The sequence below is a fragment of the Mytilus edulis genome, chromosome 8, assembly GCF_963676685.1.
Source record: "Mytilus edulis chromosome 8, xbMytEdul2.2, whole genome shotgun sequence".
Taxonomy (NCBI): domain Eukaryota; kingdom Metazoa; phylum Mollusca; class Bivalvia; order Mytilida; family Mytilidae; genus Mytilus; species Mytilus edulis.
The window spans coordinates 86,867,092-86,889,510 of record NC_092351.1 but is presented as its reverse complement, the minus strand read 5'-3'; the positions used below and the strand labels follow the sequence as shown (position 1 = coordinate 86,889,510).

The window sequence follows — 22,419 nt, the reverse complement described above, 5'->3', positions numbered from 1 at the left end:
TGTGATTTATTTTGACTTACAATACATGCAATAAGAACATTGCAGTCAAGGACAATATTAAAGGAACCATCATAAATCTTTCGAAGGTCAGCAGTTGTTGTTTGTTGATGTGATTCATAAGTGTTTCTCGTTTCTCGTTTTTATATACATGTAGATCATGTAGATTAGACTGTTGGTTTTCCGGTTTGAATGATTTTACATTAGTTATTTTTGGGCCCCTATATACATCATATAGTTTATTGTCAGGTGTAAGCCAATGCTCCGTGTGGAAGACCGTATCTTAACCTTTAATAGGTTTTCTTTTCCAAATTGTGACTTTGATGCAGAGTTGTCTCATTGGCACTCATACCATATCTTCCTATATTTAAAAAAAAGGAAATCAGCAGATTATGATTTATAAATTTCATGCATCTGAAGCGCTTTTCTAGATTTTCTCTCTGACATCAGAAACGCTCAAAGCTGAATATAATATTATCACTATTAATAGCATTGTTAAACATGCACAATCACGAAAGCATTAGCACTCTCTGCCTATAGATAAAGGTTGAGCTGCTTTTCTTGTTTCCTGACCTATAATCTTATCTTGAATTTTCCTCGGAAATCCGTTAACATGTTTTTTTTTCGAGCAGGAGTCACCACTTCAGTGTTGACATGAGTTAGCATTGATATGGTCATAATTATAAAAGATACCAGAGGAATAGTCGAACTCATAAATCGAAAATAATCTGACAACGTCATGGCTTAAATTAAAAAGACAAACATACAAATAATAGTACACATAAACAACATAGAAAACTAAAGATTAAGCAACATGAACCCCACCAGAAACTGGGGGGTGATCTCATGTGCTCAGGAAGGGTAAGCAGATCCTGCTCCACATGTGGCACCCGTCGTGTAGCTCATAAAAAAGATGTGGTATGATTGCCAATGAAACAACTGTCCACAAGAGATCAAAATGACACGGACATTAACAACTATAGGTCACCGTACGGCCTTCAACAATGAGCAAAGCAAATACCGCATAGTCAGCTATAAAAAGCCCCGATATGACAATGTAAAACAATTCAAACGAGAAAACTAACGACTTATTTATTAAAAAAAAATGAAAAAAATAAATATGTATCACATAAACAAACGACAACCACTGAATTACAGGCTCCTGAATTGGGACAGGCACATACATAAATAATGTGGCGGGGTTTAACTTGTAAGCTGGATCCCCCTCTAACCTGGGACTGTTATTTCAAACCCTCTAGGTCATATTCACGAAAAGGGAAGGGGGTTGTAGTAATGACGTTAGAAACATATCCGATATCATCTGTGAAACGGTTATTCTATAACGGTGAACCAACTCGTTATGGCGTCCGTAAAATGTACGAAGGGATGATTTCAACTTCACCATTTGGAACTCTTGGTTTAATAGCTTTCTTGTGAGCAGTACCCCTTTATCAAGGAAATACAAGCGCGGAATATCGTATCAATTGGGGGATACAGGGCTGCTGGAATGTTGCTACATAGAAATAGAAAGTTCACAACTAGGAAGCTGAAATCATCTCGTTTGTCGTAAAGTTTTGTTTTCGACTGACCCTCATTGTCAATTTCTAGATGTAAGTCAAGATATGAGTCAGACTTAACTGTATCTGTTGTATCCTTTATCTGTAGTTCGATGGGATAGATGCGGTCAACATAGTCACTTAATTTTGAATTATTAAATGTCATAACTTTAAATTTTTGGCTTTTCCCCAGGAAAAGATTACCTAATCTGTATTTGACAAAACTTTTAGTAATTTTTGGACCTCAATGCTCTTAAACTTCTTACCTTATTTGGACCTTAAGATTTTTTGATTCTAGCGTCACTTGCGAGGCTTTTGTAGATGAAAGGCGCGTTTGAGGGAAATATAAAGTTTATTCCTGGTATCTATGATGAGTTTATTTGTCGAAATATCTATAGAAAAGGTATATAAAGTTTTCGATCAAAACAAATCCCAAACTTGTACAAAGATCATTGGGATGTCTGTGTCAAAATATAGATATGTTAAACAAAGCTACTGTAACTAAAATAGCAGAGAGGGGAAGCAAATATGTACACATGCAGTTGTTTAGATAGAGACTCCGTTGGGCCTGCTTGATCACCTAGTATATATTTGCATAATTGAACTATTGGCAAAAATGGGAGACATCTTTAACATAATAAGTAAGAATATGGACAGGTTTTATCCTATTGGAGATCATTTAATACACATATCTATGTTGAAAATGTGTTCAGATAGGCAAGGACAATAACCCATCAATTGATTTCCTTGCAGATTGTGTCTTTCTTACATTTTTTTCTAAATTCATATTCTTTAAAAGTTTTATAAAGAATTTAAGTTTTCAAATTAACTGTACAAATTGGTATTTGCAGAAGTTAGTTAGCAATTTCGAGTGTCCGACATGGTTTTGATATGAAAAGAAGATTTTGTGTAATTAAAATGTGCTGTTACAAAATTTTGGAAATTATTTTTGCATAAGGAATATACTTTATTAGTACTCATTCTAAGCTTTAATGCCCGGACTTGGAAAAACTTGAAGTCTTTTGAATAGATTTTAAATTTGTTTCATAACAGCTTGAACTGTGACCCACATATATAATACTGTATACATGTACTGATCTTTATGATGAAATATCAACAGTTCAGGGTTGTAAATTATGTATGAAATGTAAGTATGTAAATACATGTTTTTGTATAGATATCAACAACATATTTAAATGTATTAACAAAAAAACACAATCGTTTGGTATAGACAAAAAAAATTCCGTGCATTCACTTCCAAGAAATTTAATAATTCTAAGAATTTTTCTTTGGTATACATAGAATTGGGAATTCTTTATATGGAATTAACCAGGTCTTTGAAAAGTGTAGAATCAACCCCGATTTGATAAATTATTATTGAAATACATGTTTGAAAAGTTATACAAACTAAGGGATTTTCTGAAAGCATATAATGATTTCCTTATCTGATGCAGAAGTTTTTTTTATAAAAAATGTTTTTGTGTGTTGTTTAAACCTCAATGAGATAAACGTGATAAACTTCGGTGATTATGGTGGTTGGGGGAGAGTTATAAAAGGGTTACCAAAAAAAAAAAAAAAAAATGCCCCATATATTCAACTTAATATAATATTGTGTTCTTATGGCATAACACATCTTCAATCGTTTAAGCCCTTCTGTAATCACTGCAAATAGTTATGTGTCATTCAGTACTAGTGTTTGCAGAAGAACTTGCAGAAACTACTGTAGAAGCAAATGAGAATCTTTTAATTCGATCAATAGGAACATTACTAATTATAATCCGTAAATGTCGGTACAGGCTACATTTTTGGTTTTGTGTTGTTTTGTTGTTATGCCGTTTCCATTTATCATATCCAACAGAGGATAATGCTACTAGTATTTATAAACCAGGTAGTATAGATCGACTACATGGTTAATGTCATGATATTTTTTTTGTTAATTTCGATCCCACGTGTGAACCTTATGCAGCATGCGTAAATTCCCAATAAGAAGATTGATATAGAACCGTTATGAGAAAAAAATACCTTCATGAACTCATGGTAATTACGATCTTTATTGACATATTTGATTGTTTTTTAAGTGTTTAAGATTAAAACACAATGATGACTATTGTACCCAAATTTTGAAATGTTAACCTATTATATCTGTTTGTTTAGTTCACAAATCGTTGACAATATAACGAAAATTTTGGGCGACTGTCAGACAATAAGAGGTTTAGCTAGTTGTTAAACCAGATTTAATCCATCATTTCTACACAAAAAAAGGCCTCGCCTGTACCAAGTCAGTAAATATGACAGTTGTTACCATTCGTTTGTGTTTGAGCTTCTGTTTTGACCATTTGATAAAATACCTTCTGTTTTTCTCGGAGTTCGTTATTTTTGTTATTTTACTTTTTCTTAATTTTCGGCTCATTGTCTTTTCAATGTCAGAGTAATCTAAAGTTTCATCTACCTCTAATCACAGAATGCGCCGTTTTCTATGTTGGTAAAATATCTTTTAATAAAACTAGCTACTGCAGAAGATATATTAATGACGGATCCAGAACTGATTTTAAGGGGGTAGCTGACTGATCTAAAGGGGGGCGCTACAAACATGGTTCCGTGATTTACTAGTACTATATAATCAAACTTATTTTTTTCCACAAAAGGGAAGGATGCAGGTATCCCCTTATTCCGCCTATGTGTGTGCTCAGTAGTGACAATAATACTATACCGATTTTGTATATCTTCTTTATAATCCATCAATTTATATCATTACATAACATGCATAACTCGGATATAGGATTATTTAATATAACAGTGATTTAGATATGTAATTAATCGTTCGAAATGTAAAAGACAGTGAACATGATTTCTATTGTTATTTATCAATTGTTAATGTCGTTTGGTTTAATTTTAGATTTTATGATAAAACAGAATACACGTTTTCACAAAAAAAATGAATATCAAGCTGAAAACTGAAATTTCAAACCAAAGTACTGAAATACGATAATAATAGATCAGACATATTAAAGATGATGTGTCCAGAGTATCTGTTTCAAGGTGATGAATGATACGTCTTGTATTCACCATATATATCAACATGATGACATGTGTTAAATATACTTTTTCTATTGTTATTTAAAATATTACGTGTCTTTTTATTGCTTTTGTTTTGTTTACATACGAATGTTTTAAAGAACATCTCCTCTTTATTTGTGACCTATATTTGTCCTGTTTGTCAATTCCGACTTTTTTTTTAAGGTAAAAATATATCTTACAAGGAAAATATTTCTAATAAGTGTTAATTAAATCCCAAAGATTTGTTGTTGCCTAAAACAAAAACAATCCTTTTATATCGTTTGTTTATTTTCCGGACCATATGAGTATTTGGACCGTACACGTATAATCATGACCATATGTGTATACTCTCCTGGGTATTTAAGGACGGAACATGACCAATTTATTTTGAACTAGGTTCTTTAGAATACCTTCAAGTCGGTAAGTCGGTTCGTCGTGTCTATTGTATCAATGTTAGTTTTCGATGTGCGTAATATCGATCCTTTGAGTTCAGCTTATTGCGTTTGAATTTTACAGATAGATCGTGTGTTGTGCTGTCACATATTAGGAGAAGGGTTGAGCGCTCAAAACTTGTTTCATACCGCAACATTCTTTATTTGCCTGTCCCAAATCAGGTGCCCTTATTCTATTGGATGAAGTTGGTTCATGTCTGTTCAATTTGATTTTCGAAAATTGATTTGTGATGAATTATAGGCCGTTAGTTTTTTTCAATTGAATCGTTTTACATCTTTTTAATCGATTAACTGATATGAGTTCCTCATGGTTGAAGACCGAAAGATATCTATAATTGCTAACTTCATTTGACAGTTACTGTAGTATGTTGTTAGAACGTGGCAATCATACCACCGTTTCTCATTTTAATGTCAATGTGGTAAAACATTCCATCTTTAAATCATGTATAATGTATACAACATTATTATATCCTTTATTTGATTTACTATCTGATTAGTAATTTGAGAATATAAATTAGATTCTTTTAAATCAGGCAATCAAATGTGGATTCTAGTTTATTTTTGTTTTTATTGAAATTATGTTTACTCTACAAGTTGAATAACATTATCGCCTTTGTACACAAATAAGTATTTGTAACAGTGATATGTAAGTAGATTTCCAACCGTAATATTCATCACAAAAGATAACATCAAATAACAATAAATAAGAAGACTTGGTCTCGTTTTCGTATATACAAAATTTAGTCCTGGTATCTATGATGAGTTTATTTCAAACAAACATTATGTTTCGTATCCGTTGAAAAATTGAAAAATACCCGCATTCATCATTGGTTTTATAACAACAACAATTCGTTGTAATAATAATCAATTTAGAATTATTCTTATGTGTAGACATAGAGGTTTTCATATGAAAACACGATTAAAAAGGTACATGCATGAACGATTCAAACAGTTTTGGATGTTTAATGGAATTTACTTATATTCAAATGTAATAAAAATGCAAATTTTGTACATTTAGTATAAGAATTAAGCTTCATTTAAATCTTTGAAGTTAAATTTTGCTTTGTAATATATGAGTATGTTTAAGTGTTTAAATATACTATCGATAATGAAATACAATTAATATTGTAGGGTAACATAATATGTCTAGATATGCATGTCTATTAAATGTTTACAACATATTTGAAATGCCATAACTTATGATTTTTCAAGTATAGATTATACAGAACTTCCAATCCTTTAACTTCCAAGAAATAAGTAAATTCCTCTTGATACATCATAAATAAAACATGATTTCATTTCAATAATTCATTGCTAGGTATATAATGAGTAGGTTATCCTTTGTTTGAACCTAATTAAATACTTTATTATCTACCAAGAAATCATATAGTTCAATGAATTCTCCTGCTTTGTCATTGAGAAAAATGTACGTGGTACGAATAATATGCGATTATATTTTAAAATTAATCTTTTTAATCTTTGAAATCATTGCATGTATACTTTGTTTGTTTAACATGTAAACTATTGTAGATGAATGAACATCTATTTTAGCCACTCCTTTGCTTTTAAGAAATCCACCCGGAGGTAATACGTACGAGTATTGTATGTACCAGTAAAGAATGCAGTGTAACAATGTTTTAATAAAAGCATATAAAACATAGTTAATAGAAAAAGAAATATCAAGTAATGAACACAAATTCATTGCCCCTTTGATTTTTTAAAAAAATTTTGCAAGCATTCATATCAATTTTGTCTCAAGTTCAAATACCGGGATTATCATTTCATGTTAACAATGTACCTTGTCCTGACATGAGGAAAAAATGTACATGTATACTGTATCGGAAGTTGGGTAGTACGAAACAGGTATTTCAGAACTGAACAACATGACAATTGTGCACATCTGTCTATTATATTATTAAAAAAAAATTTCCAACAATAGCTCATTGATCTCAAGGCCGTCAGATTTTATTTAATACCAATATTTAATTTAATAACGTTACTGATAGGCGTAGTAAATTAGTGGTTTCTGTGTGTGTTTCATTGTTGTTAAATTTTTTGTTGCACTTTAGTACAAGTGTTTCGGTTGTTTCGTTGTTTCCCTCTTATATTTGATGTGTTTTCCTCGGGTTTATTTTGTAACCCGGATTTGTTTTCTGTCTATCGATTTATGACTTTCGAACAGCGGTAAGCAACTGTTGCCTTTATTCATAACTTACATCTCATATATCCCAGTACTTATATCCCAATACTTATATCCCAATACTTATATCCCAATACTTATATCCCAATACTTATATCCCAATACTTATATTCCAGTACTTATATCCCAATACTTACATCTCATATATCCCAGTGAACTTGAAATTAAGGATACTACTGATACTAGAAGGATTGCTTCATACCTTGATCTTTTCCTCAATATTGACGTAGATGGACGACTTCACACGAAAATCTATGATAAACGGGACGATTTCAACTTCCCAATTATCAATTTCCCATTTCTCAGCAGTAACATACCCTCTGCCCCTTCGTATGGTGTTTACATATCACAATTGATACGTTATTCACGAGCTTGTTCACACTATACGGACTTCATATACAGGAGTGTGCTCCTTACGCAGAAACTGCTCCAACAAAGTTATGAGGAGGATAGATTAAAATTGACACTCCGTAAATTTTATGGACACCATCACGAATTGGTGGATCCATATGATGTCTCTTTAACCAAACTAGCTAAGGACATTTTTACCACATGGTAGATTGTGGTTTGTCATTATGTCGTCTAATCTTTTAATTACCAAACGTGACTTATTCCCGATTGTGACTGTTTTGCTGAATGTGAATTCGCATTACTATAAGACGTGTTTCTGTACTTGTTTATCCCAAATTCGTGTATTTAGTTTACATGTTTAATGTTATATTTGTAATTCTCATCGGATTTTGTCAAATGTGTTGACGTCTTTTTATTATATTTAGGTGTTACGGATAGAAAAAATAATCACCGCCTTTATTAATTATATTAAATTTTGTACGATTATTTACGTTTGAAGTTGGATTCATAACAAACTGGACATATATATATTACAGTTAATTGCTATTAATAAGTATTGCAATATGCATTTTGTTTAAATTAATTATCAGTATTTAGTTCTGATATAATCTTAAATCAATCCTAATTCTATCTCACTTTGATAGTTTTTCATATGTGACGTCATGCTGTTTCTAAATTTCATAAATTCAAATGTGGCATAACGTTTGTACCTTTTCGCCATCGTATGTGACGTCACATTTTTGTAATAACGTTGACGCCTGGACTGATTCGGGTGTGTCTATTCTGTGTTAAACTTTAATAGCATTATGTATTCGGGTTTAGTTTTCTGTAATTAGTTAATACTTCAGTTTCATTATGTATATCTCTTTCATATTCATTTGTTAAAATTTACTGTTTGCAATAGCATGAATTGTTCTATATAATAAGGATGTTCTTATCCCGGGCATAAATACAATGCCGTATTTGGCAAAACCTTTTCAACTTTTGATCTTCAGTGCTGTACAACTTTGTACCTTTTTCACTTTCGATCTTTTATATCTGGGCGTTATGTATTCGGGTTTAGTTTTCTGTAATTAGTTAATACTTCAGTTTCTTTATGTATATCTCTTTCATATTCATTTGATAAAATTTACTGTTTGCAATAACATGAATTGTTCTATATAATAAGAATGTTCTTATCCCGGGCATAAAAACAATGCCGTATTTGGCGAAACCTTTTCAAATTTTTATCTCCAGTGCTGTACAACTTTGTACTTTTTTCTCTTTCGATCTTTTATATCTGGGCGTCACTTGTAAGTCCTGTGTGGACAAGGCGCGTTTTTGGCGTATTGAATTTTAAACCTGATGCTTTTTGTTATCTATTAATCATGTTTTTCTTTGTCTAATATGTTCTCCTATTTATTTGTATTGTAGTCCTGTAATATTATGTTGTCATTTCAATGTTATATTTAACTTTGCCATTAAAGTGCGAGGTTTGGCATGCCACAAAACCAGGTTCAACCCACCACTTTTATTCCCCTTTAAAAGTGTCCTGTACCAAGTCAGGAATATGGCCATTGTTATATTATTGTTCGTTTCTGTGTGTGTTGCATTTTAACGTTGAGTCGTTTGTGTTTTCTCTTATTTTTGAGATATTGAGATCAGACGTGGCACGATACTTGTCTATCCCTAATTCATGTATTTGGTTTTCATGTTATATTTGTTATTCTCGTGGTGTTTTGTCTGATGCTTTGTCCGTTTCTGTGTGTGTTACGTTTCGGTGTTATGTCGTTGTTCTCCTCTTATATTTAATGCGTTTCCCTCGGTTTTAGTTTGTTACCCCGATTTTGTTTTTTGTCCCTGGATTTATGAGTTTTGAACAGCGGTATACTACTGTTGCCTTTATTTGTAATGCGGTTCGATAATAATGGTTCTGCTCATTGTAAAATATGACATGGTGATCTCATTTATGCAATTTTATATCTCATGGATATAGCGCAGTTGACTCATTTGCAATCCTATCACATCTTCTTATTTTCCTTTTGCACAGTCTTTTCACATAATATATATTTCCGACTAGAAGTTGATTTATTCACTGTAAAACTTTGTGCCCGATATAGATACAGCTATTTACCTTCATCAACATTTGTTTGCATATAGGCCTCTTTAAGTCTCTTTTGACAATCAATTAGAAGACGTAATTTCATTAGTTTACTCATATTTCATTGTGCATGTTAAATTATTGACTGAAGAATCAAACACGGTTTTTTCTATAATAAAGTCTTTATTTATTAGTTATGATTGAAAACATAAATACTAGTACATGTCAATTACAGCCTACATCATTTGAATATGAAATAAACAACTATTGAAACGACGTTGAAGTCGACTTTTAAGAGTTGACATTAAATGTGTATGCTTTAAAACCAATAAGCAGGAAAACATTGGCAATTAAATATTCACTGCTACGTATTATTTTCCAATACATGTAAGAAGATACAATGTGAAAATTTGCATATTTGAAATTGTAGAAGTGTAGACATGATACAGAACACAACCGTTATCCTGAAGGTCACGCAGTAAGTATATCTAGTGTGAATATTGCAGGCAATATTTAAGCTGCATATTTTCTTAATGCTCATTATGATAAATTGTTTCTGTAAATCAAAGAAAAACTTCAAAGTGATGACTTATTAAACAGTTTTGCTCCGACTCATATCTTCTAATTTGATCGACATCATAGTTGAATTTGTACAATACTATTTGAATTTCTTTGGTTTGATAAAAGAACACTCATGAGTTTACAGATACGATAGGGTTATCTCATATATGTCAGTTTTTGGTGAATTTCTAGGGACAAAAGTACTGCAAATAAAAGTTTTGCTCGGTTTTTTATTGTGTCTACTTTCGACATTCAAAAGAAATAACATATCTTCAGATTTCTTTAAATTTTATTTGTTAATCGTTACAGTGTTAACTATGTGTGTAAAATTAATACTCAATTGTAGTTATTTGTGACAATAAACAATAAGAATACTGTGAAGGTGAAAAAAATACGATCGATTCAAAAGGTTTCCTGGCTAGCCCTTCGGTTTATAACGAAAGATTTTAGTTATTGTAGTTATAGAAAGAGTTCTGACGTCGTTATATTCAATAATCATATATTTACATTCAAAAACAGTTCTCAATTTTATGATTGTTGCCTGTTTTCAAGCGATATCTCATTATCACCTGTTAGGAGACCTTTACTAAGGATACATGTATAACACTTCGAATGGTTTCTATATTAAGCTATATCTATTATAATTATTGTAAAGAATTTACATATTTTCTAAAAGCATAATAAGCACATGTTCAGAAAACATTAATAAACAGTTAATTGGTTTCTCTTGACACATCGGGGATGTCTCATCATCCTTTTTTATTCTGATTTATATTTTTTAAGAAAACGTTGTTTCTCCATCAACTTTATTCTCTCTTTGATTGGTAACGCTCCAAAATCATCGCTGAAAAAAAAGAAGAGAAAATGAAATAAACCTGATTATATTAATATCATTACAGGAAAATACCAACTTTCGAAAAGATTCGCATGGGACCTCTGACATATGACAAATACTATAATGTTACATATGCAAAACAATCTACATTCTAAAGTAAGAACAATTCGTTAGCAAAACTTTTAATCATTGGTTGGAAAATATGTATGTAAATGAAATGTATAAGTTGGTAAAAAAACCTTGTATCATTAACCAATCATCCTTTCACATTTAATGATTACATTTGTCAAACTTAAGCATTAATCATACATTGTTTTCGGACAACGTATTGCTACTTTAACTATAAAACACTTATTCTATTACGTCATATCCCTTTTGGAATTAAATGCGATAGCGTTTGCGCATGAATGACTTCAATGTGTTTGCGTAACTAGACGAGGACAAACATAGAACTTATTTAATCAATTTTGTCAAATAAGTTGACTATCAGCGGCTACAAAACATAAATCAACGTTATTGATTTAACTATCATATATCTTTTACGACATCTGCCAGCAGTGGGTTACATTGCCGATTTACGGCAACCCGAGAAAAAATGGCAGAAAGAATGGCTAAGAGAAACTTAAAAGAGGACGATGTTCTCCAAAGTAAAAACAATAAGAAGGACGACGTCCTTACTATGATAGATGCTGAACTAGAAATTTCTTCGTCCAAGAAAAAAGTTAAAAGGAGTTCTTCTTTGAAGGCTACTTCCAGCACTAGCACTAGCACAATTATAGACGGCAACATAGTCATGGACACCAGAAAAAACAAGATAACAAACTTGAATCTTTGACAGACAAAAGTCAAAGAAATATATGACAACGATTACGATGATGAAAATGACGATTTAGACTTTCAGCCGCAGGCTAAAAAAGATCAAAGATGAGTTGAACCCTAGACCCAGTAATTGTGACGGTTTGGTTATTCTCAAAACAAACCAGCTGATATGGGATATGATCTCCTTTTGAGCACAGACATGTGACAAGAAAATGCAAAACATAGAAAGATCAGTTGCAATAGCTGCAGTCTTACTTAGTAATAAGACTGTAAATAAAGTAGCAAAAACAATGAAACAAATGAGTGTAATTGATGAATGCAATGATGTTTTAGCATTACTAGGTCACACTAATATACACTTTAATTTTGAAAGAAGAGATTTAATTAAATATGAGTTGATTACTGAATACACTCATCTGTGTGCACAATCACAACCTTATATCACCTTTCTTTTTGGATATGATGTATCTAAAATAGCAAAAGATGTAGAAGACTGCTCTAAGATAGCAATCGTATTCACTTTGGACGTGGAATTGCAAGATATAGAGGACGGTTCGGTAAAGGTGGTAGAGGCAGATTTGGCCGTGGGAGAGGTAGAAGACGTGGTATTGGTAGAGGTACTAATGAAAGCCATTCACGACAAGATGTTGCCAGTACCAGTAAAGACTCTGGAGCAAGAAACTATCCCAGAAGAGGGAGTTAAAGAGGGTTCAGAAAAATGTAAATAGCCAAGAAAAAGATGATGTTAGTACATTGAATGAATTTGAAGCAGGTAGATTGTATCCATGAGTGGGAAAAATTGACGTCTAATGACAAAAGTTTAGATATTGTAGAAAATTGTCTTGTAGAAAACGACGAATATTTCGTTGAAAATTTGACTAGTTATCAGTGCAATTTTAATGCAAAAGAACTTGAATTATACAATCAAACTTCGACTCTTACCAAGGAGAGTTTCGTTTATTTGTTTAATTCTAATTTAACACTTCTACTAAAATTGCACCATTGTTGTTGTTGCTTTAATTATTTCATAACCATAAACAACAACGTAAACTTTTAATATTACTTTTACTACTACAATTACTACTAATACATCCTCTTTTTGGTCTACTCATAATACTACTACTAAAATAACGTTAAGGTTGGTGCTCCTACTTCAATGATATATAATACAATCACAATTACGTTACGACTATTACTATTACTATTTTTTTAATATTTTTGTTAATGGTATTCAAAAAAAAAGTTCATACAGGGGTATATTTCGGTTTTTAATATGTAAGTTCTTATTATTGCGAAACCCATCTAGTCGCATTATTCGCATTAATAAATAACCGCGCAATCAGTTCTGAATTAACAAACATTTTGCTACAATAACTACTACAATTTCTCATCAATATGAGTTAATAAACCAGGAGCGTTGTTAGAATTTCTAAAAGCCGTAATTATGTAAGCTGTAAATAAAAAAAAGAACACGAGGTTTATAATATCTCACAAATAAGAAGGTATGATATAACTTTAATGAGACAACTATCCATTAGAACAGAATGCGATATGTGAACGAAAACAAGTCATTGATGAGCAAACGCTATTACATATATGTATACAACAACATGCATACTAAATTGGACGCAATTTAAAAGAATAAAATCAACATCCTGATTTATGGCATACAACTACCAACCGTTATAATGTGCAGGAACAACATTTATAAATGTTAATACGTTCTATACCGTAGGACAGTGGTGTAACAGTACAGCTTGGGGAAACAATTACAATAAAATTATTTGAAACAAGAAAATACCTTAATGGTCTACATGCTGTATTCCGCATATAGTCTTTTCCTGTTTTTCTTAAAGGCGCAATTTCTTCCTTATCATCACCAATGCCTTTTGTTGCAGTTTCGTCTGAGTAAAAAACTTCATCCGTATCCCCTTCATCACTATTGCTTCTGCCTGTTCCCCCTCCATTCCCTTTGACCTCATCCATGTTTAATTTCTGAAGCTGTATATTATTTTTATCTTTATCAACTCCTTTAAACAAGTTTTGATCTTCTTCATTTTCGCAATGCTTTGCTTCTGACTCTTTTCTGAAATATACAATAGTAACATTATATCAAGTTCTATAGTTCTAACGCATTTCAAGGAAGTCTTGGGCCACAAGTAAATATAAATAGATATAGAAAAATGTCGTATAAGTGCCAATGAGCAAATCTCTATCCAAGTGACAACCTAAGTAAAATAGTATAGGTCAAGGTACGGCCTTCAACATGTATGTTTTGGAAATATTTGATTTCAAATTAACTAATCCTCCTATGAAAAAAACAAATTATTTGCTTGCAACTGTCATAAAAAGTCATCGTCCGGACATCAAATATTGGCATACACATAACGCAGAAGATGCAACATGTATATATGTATATATATCTATATTAAATCTGTCATCAACTAACACATTGCATTAGCATTTAAATTTTTACGCAACGTCTTATATATAAGATGCAATTTGAGTTTTATTTTGAAAATAGACTGATAATGAAAACCAGGAGTATAAGCTAAAACATACATTTAATATGTTGGATAGATGCTTGCATGGCGACTTTTTACTTACAACATTGGATGTTTAATGGCTGATTATTTAGTCTATGATACATTTTCTTCCTGTGTTGAAGACCAATGTGCGGCCTTATTCTTTTATCTGCTCTTTGGTTTTGTTGTTATCTCTTTGACATATTCCCAATTTCTATTCTCAATTGTATTAGTGTCATTATTTCACTATCATCATACAAGAAGAATTATTCTAGTAACAATCAAATGGTTAACTAAATCAACACTTTTATTTTAATCTTTGGAAAAGGTACCAAACCTTCACTACTTCTTTAAACATGTTAAATTGAACACGTCCTTTTTGATTGAAATAAATTGATGCTGAACATTTCTTAGTATTTTTAGAACTGGTAGCAACAATGTTCCTATTTGAATGACAAAAGCTTTCAAACATGCTGGACATGCTAAATTGTAAAGAAGAATCGAAAATCACACAATCCCCGCAAAATTGCGCAAGCCGTCCTTTGAAAAATAAAATAATATCTGAAACAAAAAGTGATCATTGCAATGTTTTCCAAAGTACCTCCTCTCAATACCCCCAAACAGTTACAATCTTGAAAAAAACATGGACGAATATGAACCTGTATGGTATTTGCAGATCATCACATAACTCTCCCGATGTTTCTACTTCTACTGCATCCGAATCTACGATATCAACGCTTTGATTGAACTCCAAATGATTGTCTTTATAACTGAAATCAATGGTTTATATCATCAATTAAAAATAAAGTAATGAATAAATCATTACTGTTAATTTGACATTATTTTTCAATTAAGCAGAATCAAACTGATGTTTTCTAAATTATATTCATAACGATATATTTTTCTAACAATTGTATCTAGGTTTGGAACGTTTAAAACGAAACATTAACTATATTGTAGGCTGTGGTTGCATTAACTTCCTTCTGTGACAAAAAAACTGTTGTCGATTTGATGAGTCAACCAGTTGTATTTGAAGAATATTAAGTAAAAGAGGTTGAAATTAAATTAATTCACTTTTCAACTTTTGGACATGAGGCTATTGCAAAAATATTTATTGTACGCGTAACAGAAATTGATTCATATGATTTTTACCAGCTCTGTCGTTAACTCTGCTGGACAATCTATCCCCGACGGTGAAGATCGTCAAAAAGTCGATTGTCAAATTGGTATATCGAAATAAAAATGTTTATGTAAATTTTCAGTTGATGAAGTTATATGTTTGGGTTTAAAACTGAGTTTGCAAGTAAAACTATTTAAGTCGGCATTCATGCTCTGAGTAATTTATAATTCTATTTAATTAATTTCGATCATTACTGATAACGGCTATAACAAATAAACCTACGTCTATCATTGCATAGTCAATAAAAGTTATGTGTCTTACTAGAGTGGCGCTAAAACTCAGAAAAGAGATCAATATGAAAATTTAAATTTTAATCAAAATATTACCTATTGTTTGAATTCCTTACACAAGTGTTTTCTGCATTCATTAGATGCACAGTGACTTGCTTTTCATCCAAAATTTCTGCTTCTGTAGTTTCTTCTGAGACATTTAAACCTTCATCGGTATCCCCTGCATCATTTTTTGTTATAACTGTTTCTTTCTCACCTCCTTGGGACACTTCTGTGTTTAATTGCTGAAGCTGTAAATCAGTTTCAACTTTTGCAGCTACCTTTAGCAATTTCGTATCTTTGTTTCGTAACCATTGATCAATTGGCTCTTCTTTATCTTCGCTATCTTTGGTTTCAATTTGTCCCATATTATTATCTTTATTGGTTCGTAGATTTTTGAATCCCTCTTTCAATTCTTCTGCACTACTAAAAACAAATAAATGAAGATTACATGCACGGAACTCTTATATTTGACATTTGCACATTTGAAAATTAATACTAGTAGATTAATTTCGATCATTACTGATAACGGCTATAACAAATGAACCTACGTCTATCATTGCATGGTCAATAAAAGTTATGTGTCTAACTAGAGTGGCGATACAACTCAGCAAAGAGATCAATCTGAAAAATTTAAATTTTAATCAAAATATTACCTTTTGTTTGAATTCCATATACAAGTGTTTTCTGCATTCATTAGATGCACAGTGACTTGCTTTTCATCCCCAATTTCTGCTTCTGTAGTTTCTTCTGAGACATTTGAACCTTCATCGGTATCCCCTGCATCATGTTTAGTTATAACTGTTACCTTCTCACCTCCTTGGGCCACATCTGTGTTTAATTGCTGAAGCTGTAAATCAGTTTCAACTTTTGCAGCTACTTTTAACAATTTCGTATCTTTGTTTCGTAACCATTGATCAATTGGCTCTTCTTTATCTTCGCTATCTTTGGTTTCAATTTGTCCCATATCATTATCTTTATTGGTGTGTAGATTTTTGAATCCCTCTCTCAGTTCTTCTGCACTAATATAAACAAATAAATGAAGATTACATGCACGGAACTTTTATATTTGACATTTGCACATGTGGAAATAAATACTAGTAGATGTTTATATTATATTAAAAGATTAATTTGAGTCATTAAAATATAATCATTTTCAAGGCCAAACAAATCAGTTTGTCATCCGTTCCACCTCTAAACATTAGAATCTGAATGATTTCTTTGTTTTTCAGCTCTCTCCCTGAAATATGAAATAGCTATAGAATACACGTAATATATAATAAAAACAGCTCTAACGTATTTAGTAAAAAAATTTACACATGTAGTTGTTGTATCCCAATTAGAACAGCACTAAAGATCAAATCATATGCAAAAAAGCTGAACTCCAAGGAAAATTTAAAACGAAAAGCCTCTAATTAAATGGCAAAATCAAACGAGAAAACACATGAAACGAATGGACAACAACCGTCATATTCCTGACTTGGTACAGGCATTTTCAAATGTATAAAATGGTGGATTGAAGATACCAATATTTTACCAAGTCATAATAGCGTTTTTTATCAACAAAACAAAGTCCGTTTTGACGATCAATCACATTAATCACTTAACTAAGAAAAATAAGTTTTCAAAGACTCAAAAGTAATGTTTACTTTATTCTGTGTTGATTCATTCCATTCTCACTGTCAAAGTTTCCATATGCCTCTTTTTCTATCTCTGTTGTCATTTCTTTTGATTTTACAAGCCAATCTTGCATTCTATTAAAAAAAAAGAATTATAAGCGTCAAGATATTTGTATTGTTAGAAAAAATATGACTGTTATGTTTCAATGACAGTAAATGCTGTAAATGTGTAATTTTGTAGGCCAAATTGAAAACATCAAAGGATTCCTTTAAAAAAAAAAAGATAAAAATCAAAACCGTTATAAATTAAATGCATCCAACGCAATTTTATATGTAAACCAACATCAGAAAGGCCAACATAATTATATAATTGAAACCTATAAGTAGCTAAATAAATCAGAAACCATAAAAGCAAAGGTGATAACAAACACAAACAAAGGATCAAATAAAGTACGAGAGAGTAATTACATTGGTTTCAAAATTGTTGGTAAGTTCAAGATCAAATTTACAATTCGTGTTTCATTATCACTCCAATCAGTTATAATGATTAGAAATGCCTTTAGATAAGTAATTTTGTATAAAATGTAAAAAATGGTAGGATAACTATGCGTAAACTTTTGTTTTTTGTTAAATAGGAATCTAATAATTTAAATTTTGTTAGAAATTTTGAACTGCCATAAGATTACAGTATATATTGTACATCAGGATTGTTTTTTTTTTATATAAAATATGCTGAAATTAAGAAAACAAATTTTAAATTTTTGTTCGCTTTTCATAAGAGTGCAAATATTTCTTCTTCTATATAAGAAATAATGCAACGTTAGTTGCAATCATACATTATAAATGCATTTCGATCAGTACATTTGTATAAGATGTGAATAATTTAAGGATCTATATGCATAAACTCTTTTTTTTTAAAATAAGATTGCAACTATTTCTTTATTTTAATGGAAATTATTGATCGCCATTGGATTTTTGTTAATTCTGTAGTTCAGAATTTGTTGTTTTTCTTCATAAAATAAAAAGAATATCAGAGAAATAATAATAACCTTGTTCTCTTTGTTACAAATTATCAATTTTTCTTTTTTTTGGATTAAAAACAATGCTTTGCGTTTTGTTACTATTTATTTCAAAGGCCTCAAGATAAGATTTTTGTTTACCAGAATATTAAGAATGCAAAGTAAAAAATAATTAGAATATGTTTAACGTTGCGTCGTTTGTTTTCTCTTATTTTTGAGTGTAAATTGACATTGCGATAAGACGTGTCACGGTACTTGTCTATCCCAAATTCATGTATTTGGTTTTGATGTTATATTTGTTATTCTCGTGGGATTTTGTCTGATGCTTGGTCCGTTTCTGTGTGTGTTAGTTACATTGTAGTGTTTTGTCGTTGTTCTCCTCTTATATTTATGCGTTTCCGTCAGTTTTAGTTTGTTACCCCGATTTTGTTTTTTGTCCATGGATTTATGAGTTTGAACAGCGGTATACTACTGTTGCCTTTACTTATGTTGAATATGAATGCAATCATTTCTATATTTTGACAGAAATTATGAACCGCCATTTGATTTCAGTACTTTTTGTACATCAAGATTGGTTGTTTTTCCTAAAACATGCTGAATTTCCAAGAAAATATACAAACTTTTATTTGTTCGCGTTGTTTAAAAATTAAAATTTTTCTTCTTTCATATCAGAAATAATGCAACTTCAATTGCAATAATTGGTTGTTTTTCACAAAATAACATGAACACCAGAGGAAAGATACTAAAAGTCATTCGCATTGTTTTGATTCTAAATAATTACTAATATTTCTTTTCTTTTGATTAAAATCAGTCACGTTATTTGTAACTAATTATTTTAAAAATCCTCCAGATAAGTTTTTTATAAAAATTATACGATAATAAAAATAAAAATACTGAACAATTGAAAATAATACACCGAAGTTGGCAATAAATGATTATGTCATTTAATTTTTCAGAGCATTTTAGGGAGAGTAAAAAATCCCGAATTGAGATAAAAAATCGATTTAGCACTTTTCGGGAATGAAAATATTAACCTAAATAAAAAAAATATTTTAAACCAGGGTTATCTGAATATTCCTTTATAAATTTTTAAAACTTTGTTGACTAATTATTAGAAAAAATGGTAATCTTTTGTACTTGAACGTTTTGTATTTTTTGTGGCGTCATTTTAATAGAAAAAGAACCTATCATTCCGTAGTTTGCATTACTTCATCATGTAACAGAGTAGAGTTCAATCCGTCAGAAAGGTCGATCGGTCCTATCCATCCGATCCGTCCGATCAGACAAATATATTTACTATAAGTCTGACGGGTCGTTGACGTGAGTTTGACGTGAAAATGACTTATCGGCGACTGATCGATGACCGCTGATTGATCGCTTAAATAGTAACATCTTAGGTTGAAAGTACTGTACCCACCAAAAGAAAAAAAAGATGATGTACAAATACAAAAGGTAACCAATGAATGAAATTAAAATAAAAAACAACGCTTTTGGAGTTGAACTTGCTCATTTAAGGTAATACTATGTTCATTTCACGTATTACAATAGATGAACACAACAATTTAACATTATGTTCCAAGATAGACACAAAATGACACTGTCAACGTGTTCTACCATTGGCGTTAAAGGCTTCATCGTTTCTGTCACACTCATTGACACCTCGACATGAGTTGCCATATGATGTAGGCGCTTGTCTGTACATTACCTTACAGATATATCAGCTATAAACATCTGGGATGCATTCCGTTCTTTCAATAAATCATTTTGCAAATTGACTACCCTGTAAACATAATATTAAAAATTGGATATACAATGTAGGATTTACACACATATTATTGTTGTGTTTAATAGAAGAGCACAATTTGTAATAATAAGACCTCTTCCGTCACATTATTTCAGGTGTCGATGAAAACTTCTACATATTCTATCCGTGTCGTCAACTTAGCACAACATATCTTTTACCGTAAACCGGCCTGCGCTTTTCACGTTTTACAGTCTTTAGTTTACATATACAAGAATGGTAATTTTATCTATAAAAAGTATACTGGTCCATCCTATTCTCAACCATATTTTGATTTCATTTCTTTGAGAAAAATGCATAGAAAAACAAGAGAAACTTTGAATTCTCTTTTGAATTTCTTGGTGTCAACCAGTTGGAAAATCTGTTTAGAGTTAAGTTTTTTAGTTCGATGATTTTGTTTTATTTTTTTAAAAATTAAAAATCATCATATGTGTGTTTTCCGTAATCCAAAGACTAATTATTGGCGCTCGAATGAAGATAATTAAGAAGTAGAAGAGCACTGAGAACCGAAAGTAACGACATGATTTGCTTAATACAGTTTACTGATTTATTTCTATATAAGACAAATGTTATATTGATACATGTCTATTCCTCTGGAAGCGGATATGGGCTATAATGAAAAGTCTTGTCATCCTAATTTAATTTACCTTGCAACTTGATATTTTTGCTATTCTTTTTTTTATAATAATTTATTTTTTGATTGAGTTAAACGAATCCAATTGAAATTTTGAAACTGTGTCTTTCTATGTTGTGATGTAAAACTCTTGCTTCAGATAAGAGAGAAGGTCTTGGGACCATTAAAACGTCTAGTCATTCTGCATTTGTTTGCACTTGTCAGGAGTCAGGAATGTGATGTTCAGTAGTTGTCGTTTGTTAAAGTGAATAATTTCTCGTTTTTTTCTTCAGATTAGACCGTTGGTTTTCCCCCTTTGAATGGTTTGACACTTGGGGCCTTATATCTTGCTGTTCAGGGTGAACCGAGGCACCGTGTTGAAGACCGTACCTTGACCTATAATGTTTTACTTTTATAAATTTAGACTTGGATGGAGATGGCATTCATACCACATCTTACTATGTTTAAATGTTTTAAATAAATGAAATGGCTGATTTACTTTCATTAAACTTTGTGTCAATTGCCTTGATGATGGAGAACTTGTTTTGTGCTAGTATGCAGTCATGCAAATATACTATTATGATAAAGTATTCATTTCAAGATTTTGTTTTAACTCTTGCATACTTATTTATTCATGTTTTTATCAATATACCTTTTATCTAGGACGGCAATCTTTTCGTCTCTCATTGCTACAACTTTCACTGCATTATATGACCTGATACCAAAAAATAATATAATGAATTTATGATTGTTCTTGTAAAACAGATTTTATCATTCATATTGGTGATAGTTACTAGCTTTTAAGTTCAAGAAACAGTGACAAAACCATGAATGTGAAGCAACACGACGCGTGCCACATGTGGAGCAGGATCTGCAAACCCTTCCGGAGCACCTGAGATCAGCCCTAGTTTTTGGTGGGGTTTGTGTTGTTTATTCTTTAGTTTTATATGTTGTGTCATGTGTACTATTTTTTGTCTGTTTGTCTATTTCATTTATAGCCATGACGTTGCCAGTTTATTTTAGATTTATGAGTTGGCATCTTACGTCCCTCTTTTAAGTTTTCCCGAAATATTGAGACATTTTGCCTAACCACAGATAGATCTATTTCAAAATTGTATGATTTAAGAAAATTATGCTGATTTTCTTTCTTTTATTTACCATATTTTTGTTCAGGCAATTGCATTTCAATTAAGTAATTTTTTCTTCTATAATTAAGCATTCAGATAGCTTTTTATCGTTTGATTTGGTTGTTACTAAGAATGGAGACAAAGTTTACCAAATACCACAAAATGAGGTTCACTTAATCATACTGCTCGATGCATAATATATTCATCGGATTTCGTTATAATATCTTAAAAAAATGAAACTAAAGGAAATAATACACGCCAGCAATAAACATGAAATTAACAATATAAAAATTAGAAGTGGTATTATTACCAATAAGACAAATATCCACCATGTTCTAATAAAGTGTATGAAAGCAAT

The 22,419-nt window shown here is 31.2% G+C and overlaps 1 protein-coding gene across 1 annotated transcript; it reads right to left on the bottom strand.

The window, feature by feature from the left end:
- Positions 1–9,878: 9,878 nt before the first annotated feature.
- Positions 9,879–21,842, bottom strand: LOC139486524 (uncharacterized). Its single transcript, XM_071271433.1, has 8 exons — positions 21,587–21,842; positions 20,226–20,300; positions 17,532–17,636; positions 16,539–16,904; positions 15,940–16,308; positions 15,093–15,203; positions 13,710–13,994; positions 9,879–11,098 (listed from the first exon to the last, which is right to left on the bottom strand). The coding sequence occupies exons 1-8, from the start codon at positions 21,619–21,621 to the stop codon at positions 11,014–11,016; spliced, it is 1,431 nt and encodes a 476-aa protein (XP_071127534.1). The 5' UTR covers positions 21,622–21,842; the 3' UTR covers positions 9,879–11,013.
- Between the last annotated feature and the right edge of the window lie 577 nt (positions 21,843–22,419).

What these genes read in the sequence shown, in the direction of transcription:
- LOC139486524 (XM_071271433.1), bottom strand. Translation starts at nt 21,621, where the DNA reads ATGAGAGACGAAAAGATTGCCGTCCTAGATAAAAG. An exon ending in ATTGCCGTCCTAGATAAAAG is followed by an intron (nt 20,301 to 21,586) that starts GTATATTGATAA and finishes TTATGTTTACAG; the next exon opens with GGTAGTCAATTTGCAAAATG. An exon ending in ATGAATCAACACAGAATAAA is followed by an intron (nt 16,905 to 17,531) that starts GTAAACATTACT and finishes TGTTTATATTAG; the next exon opens with TGCAGAAGAACTGAGAGAGG.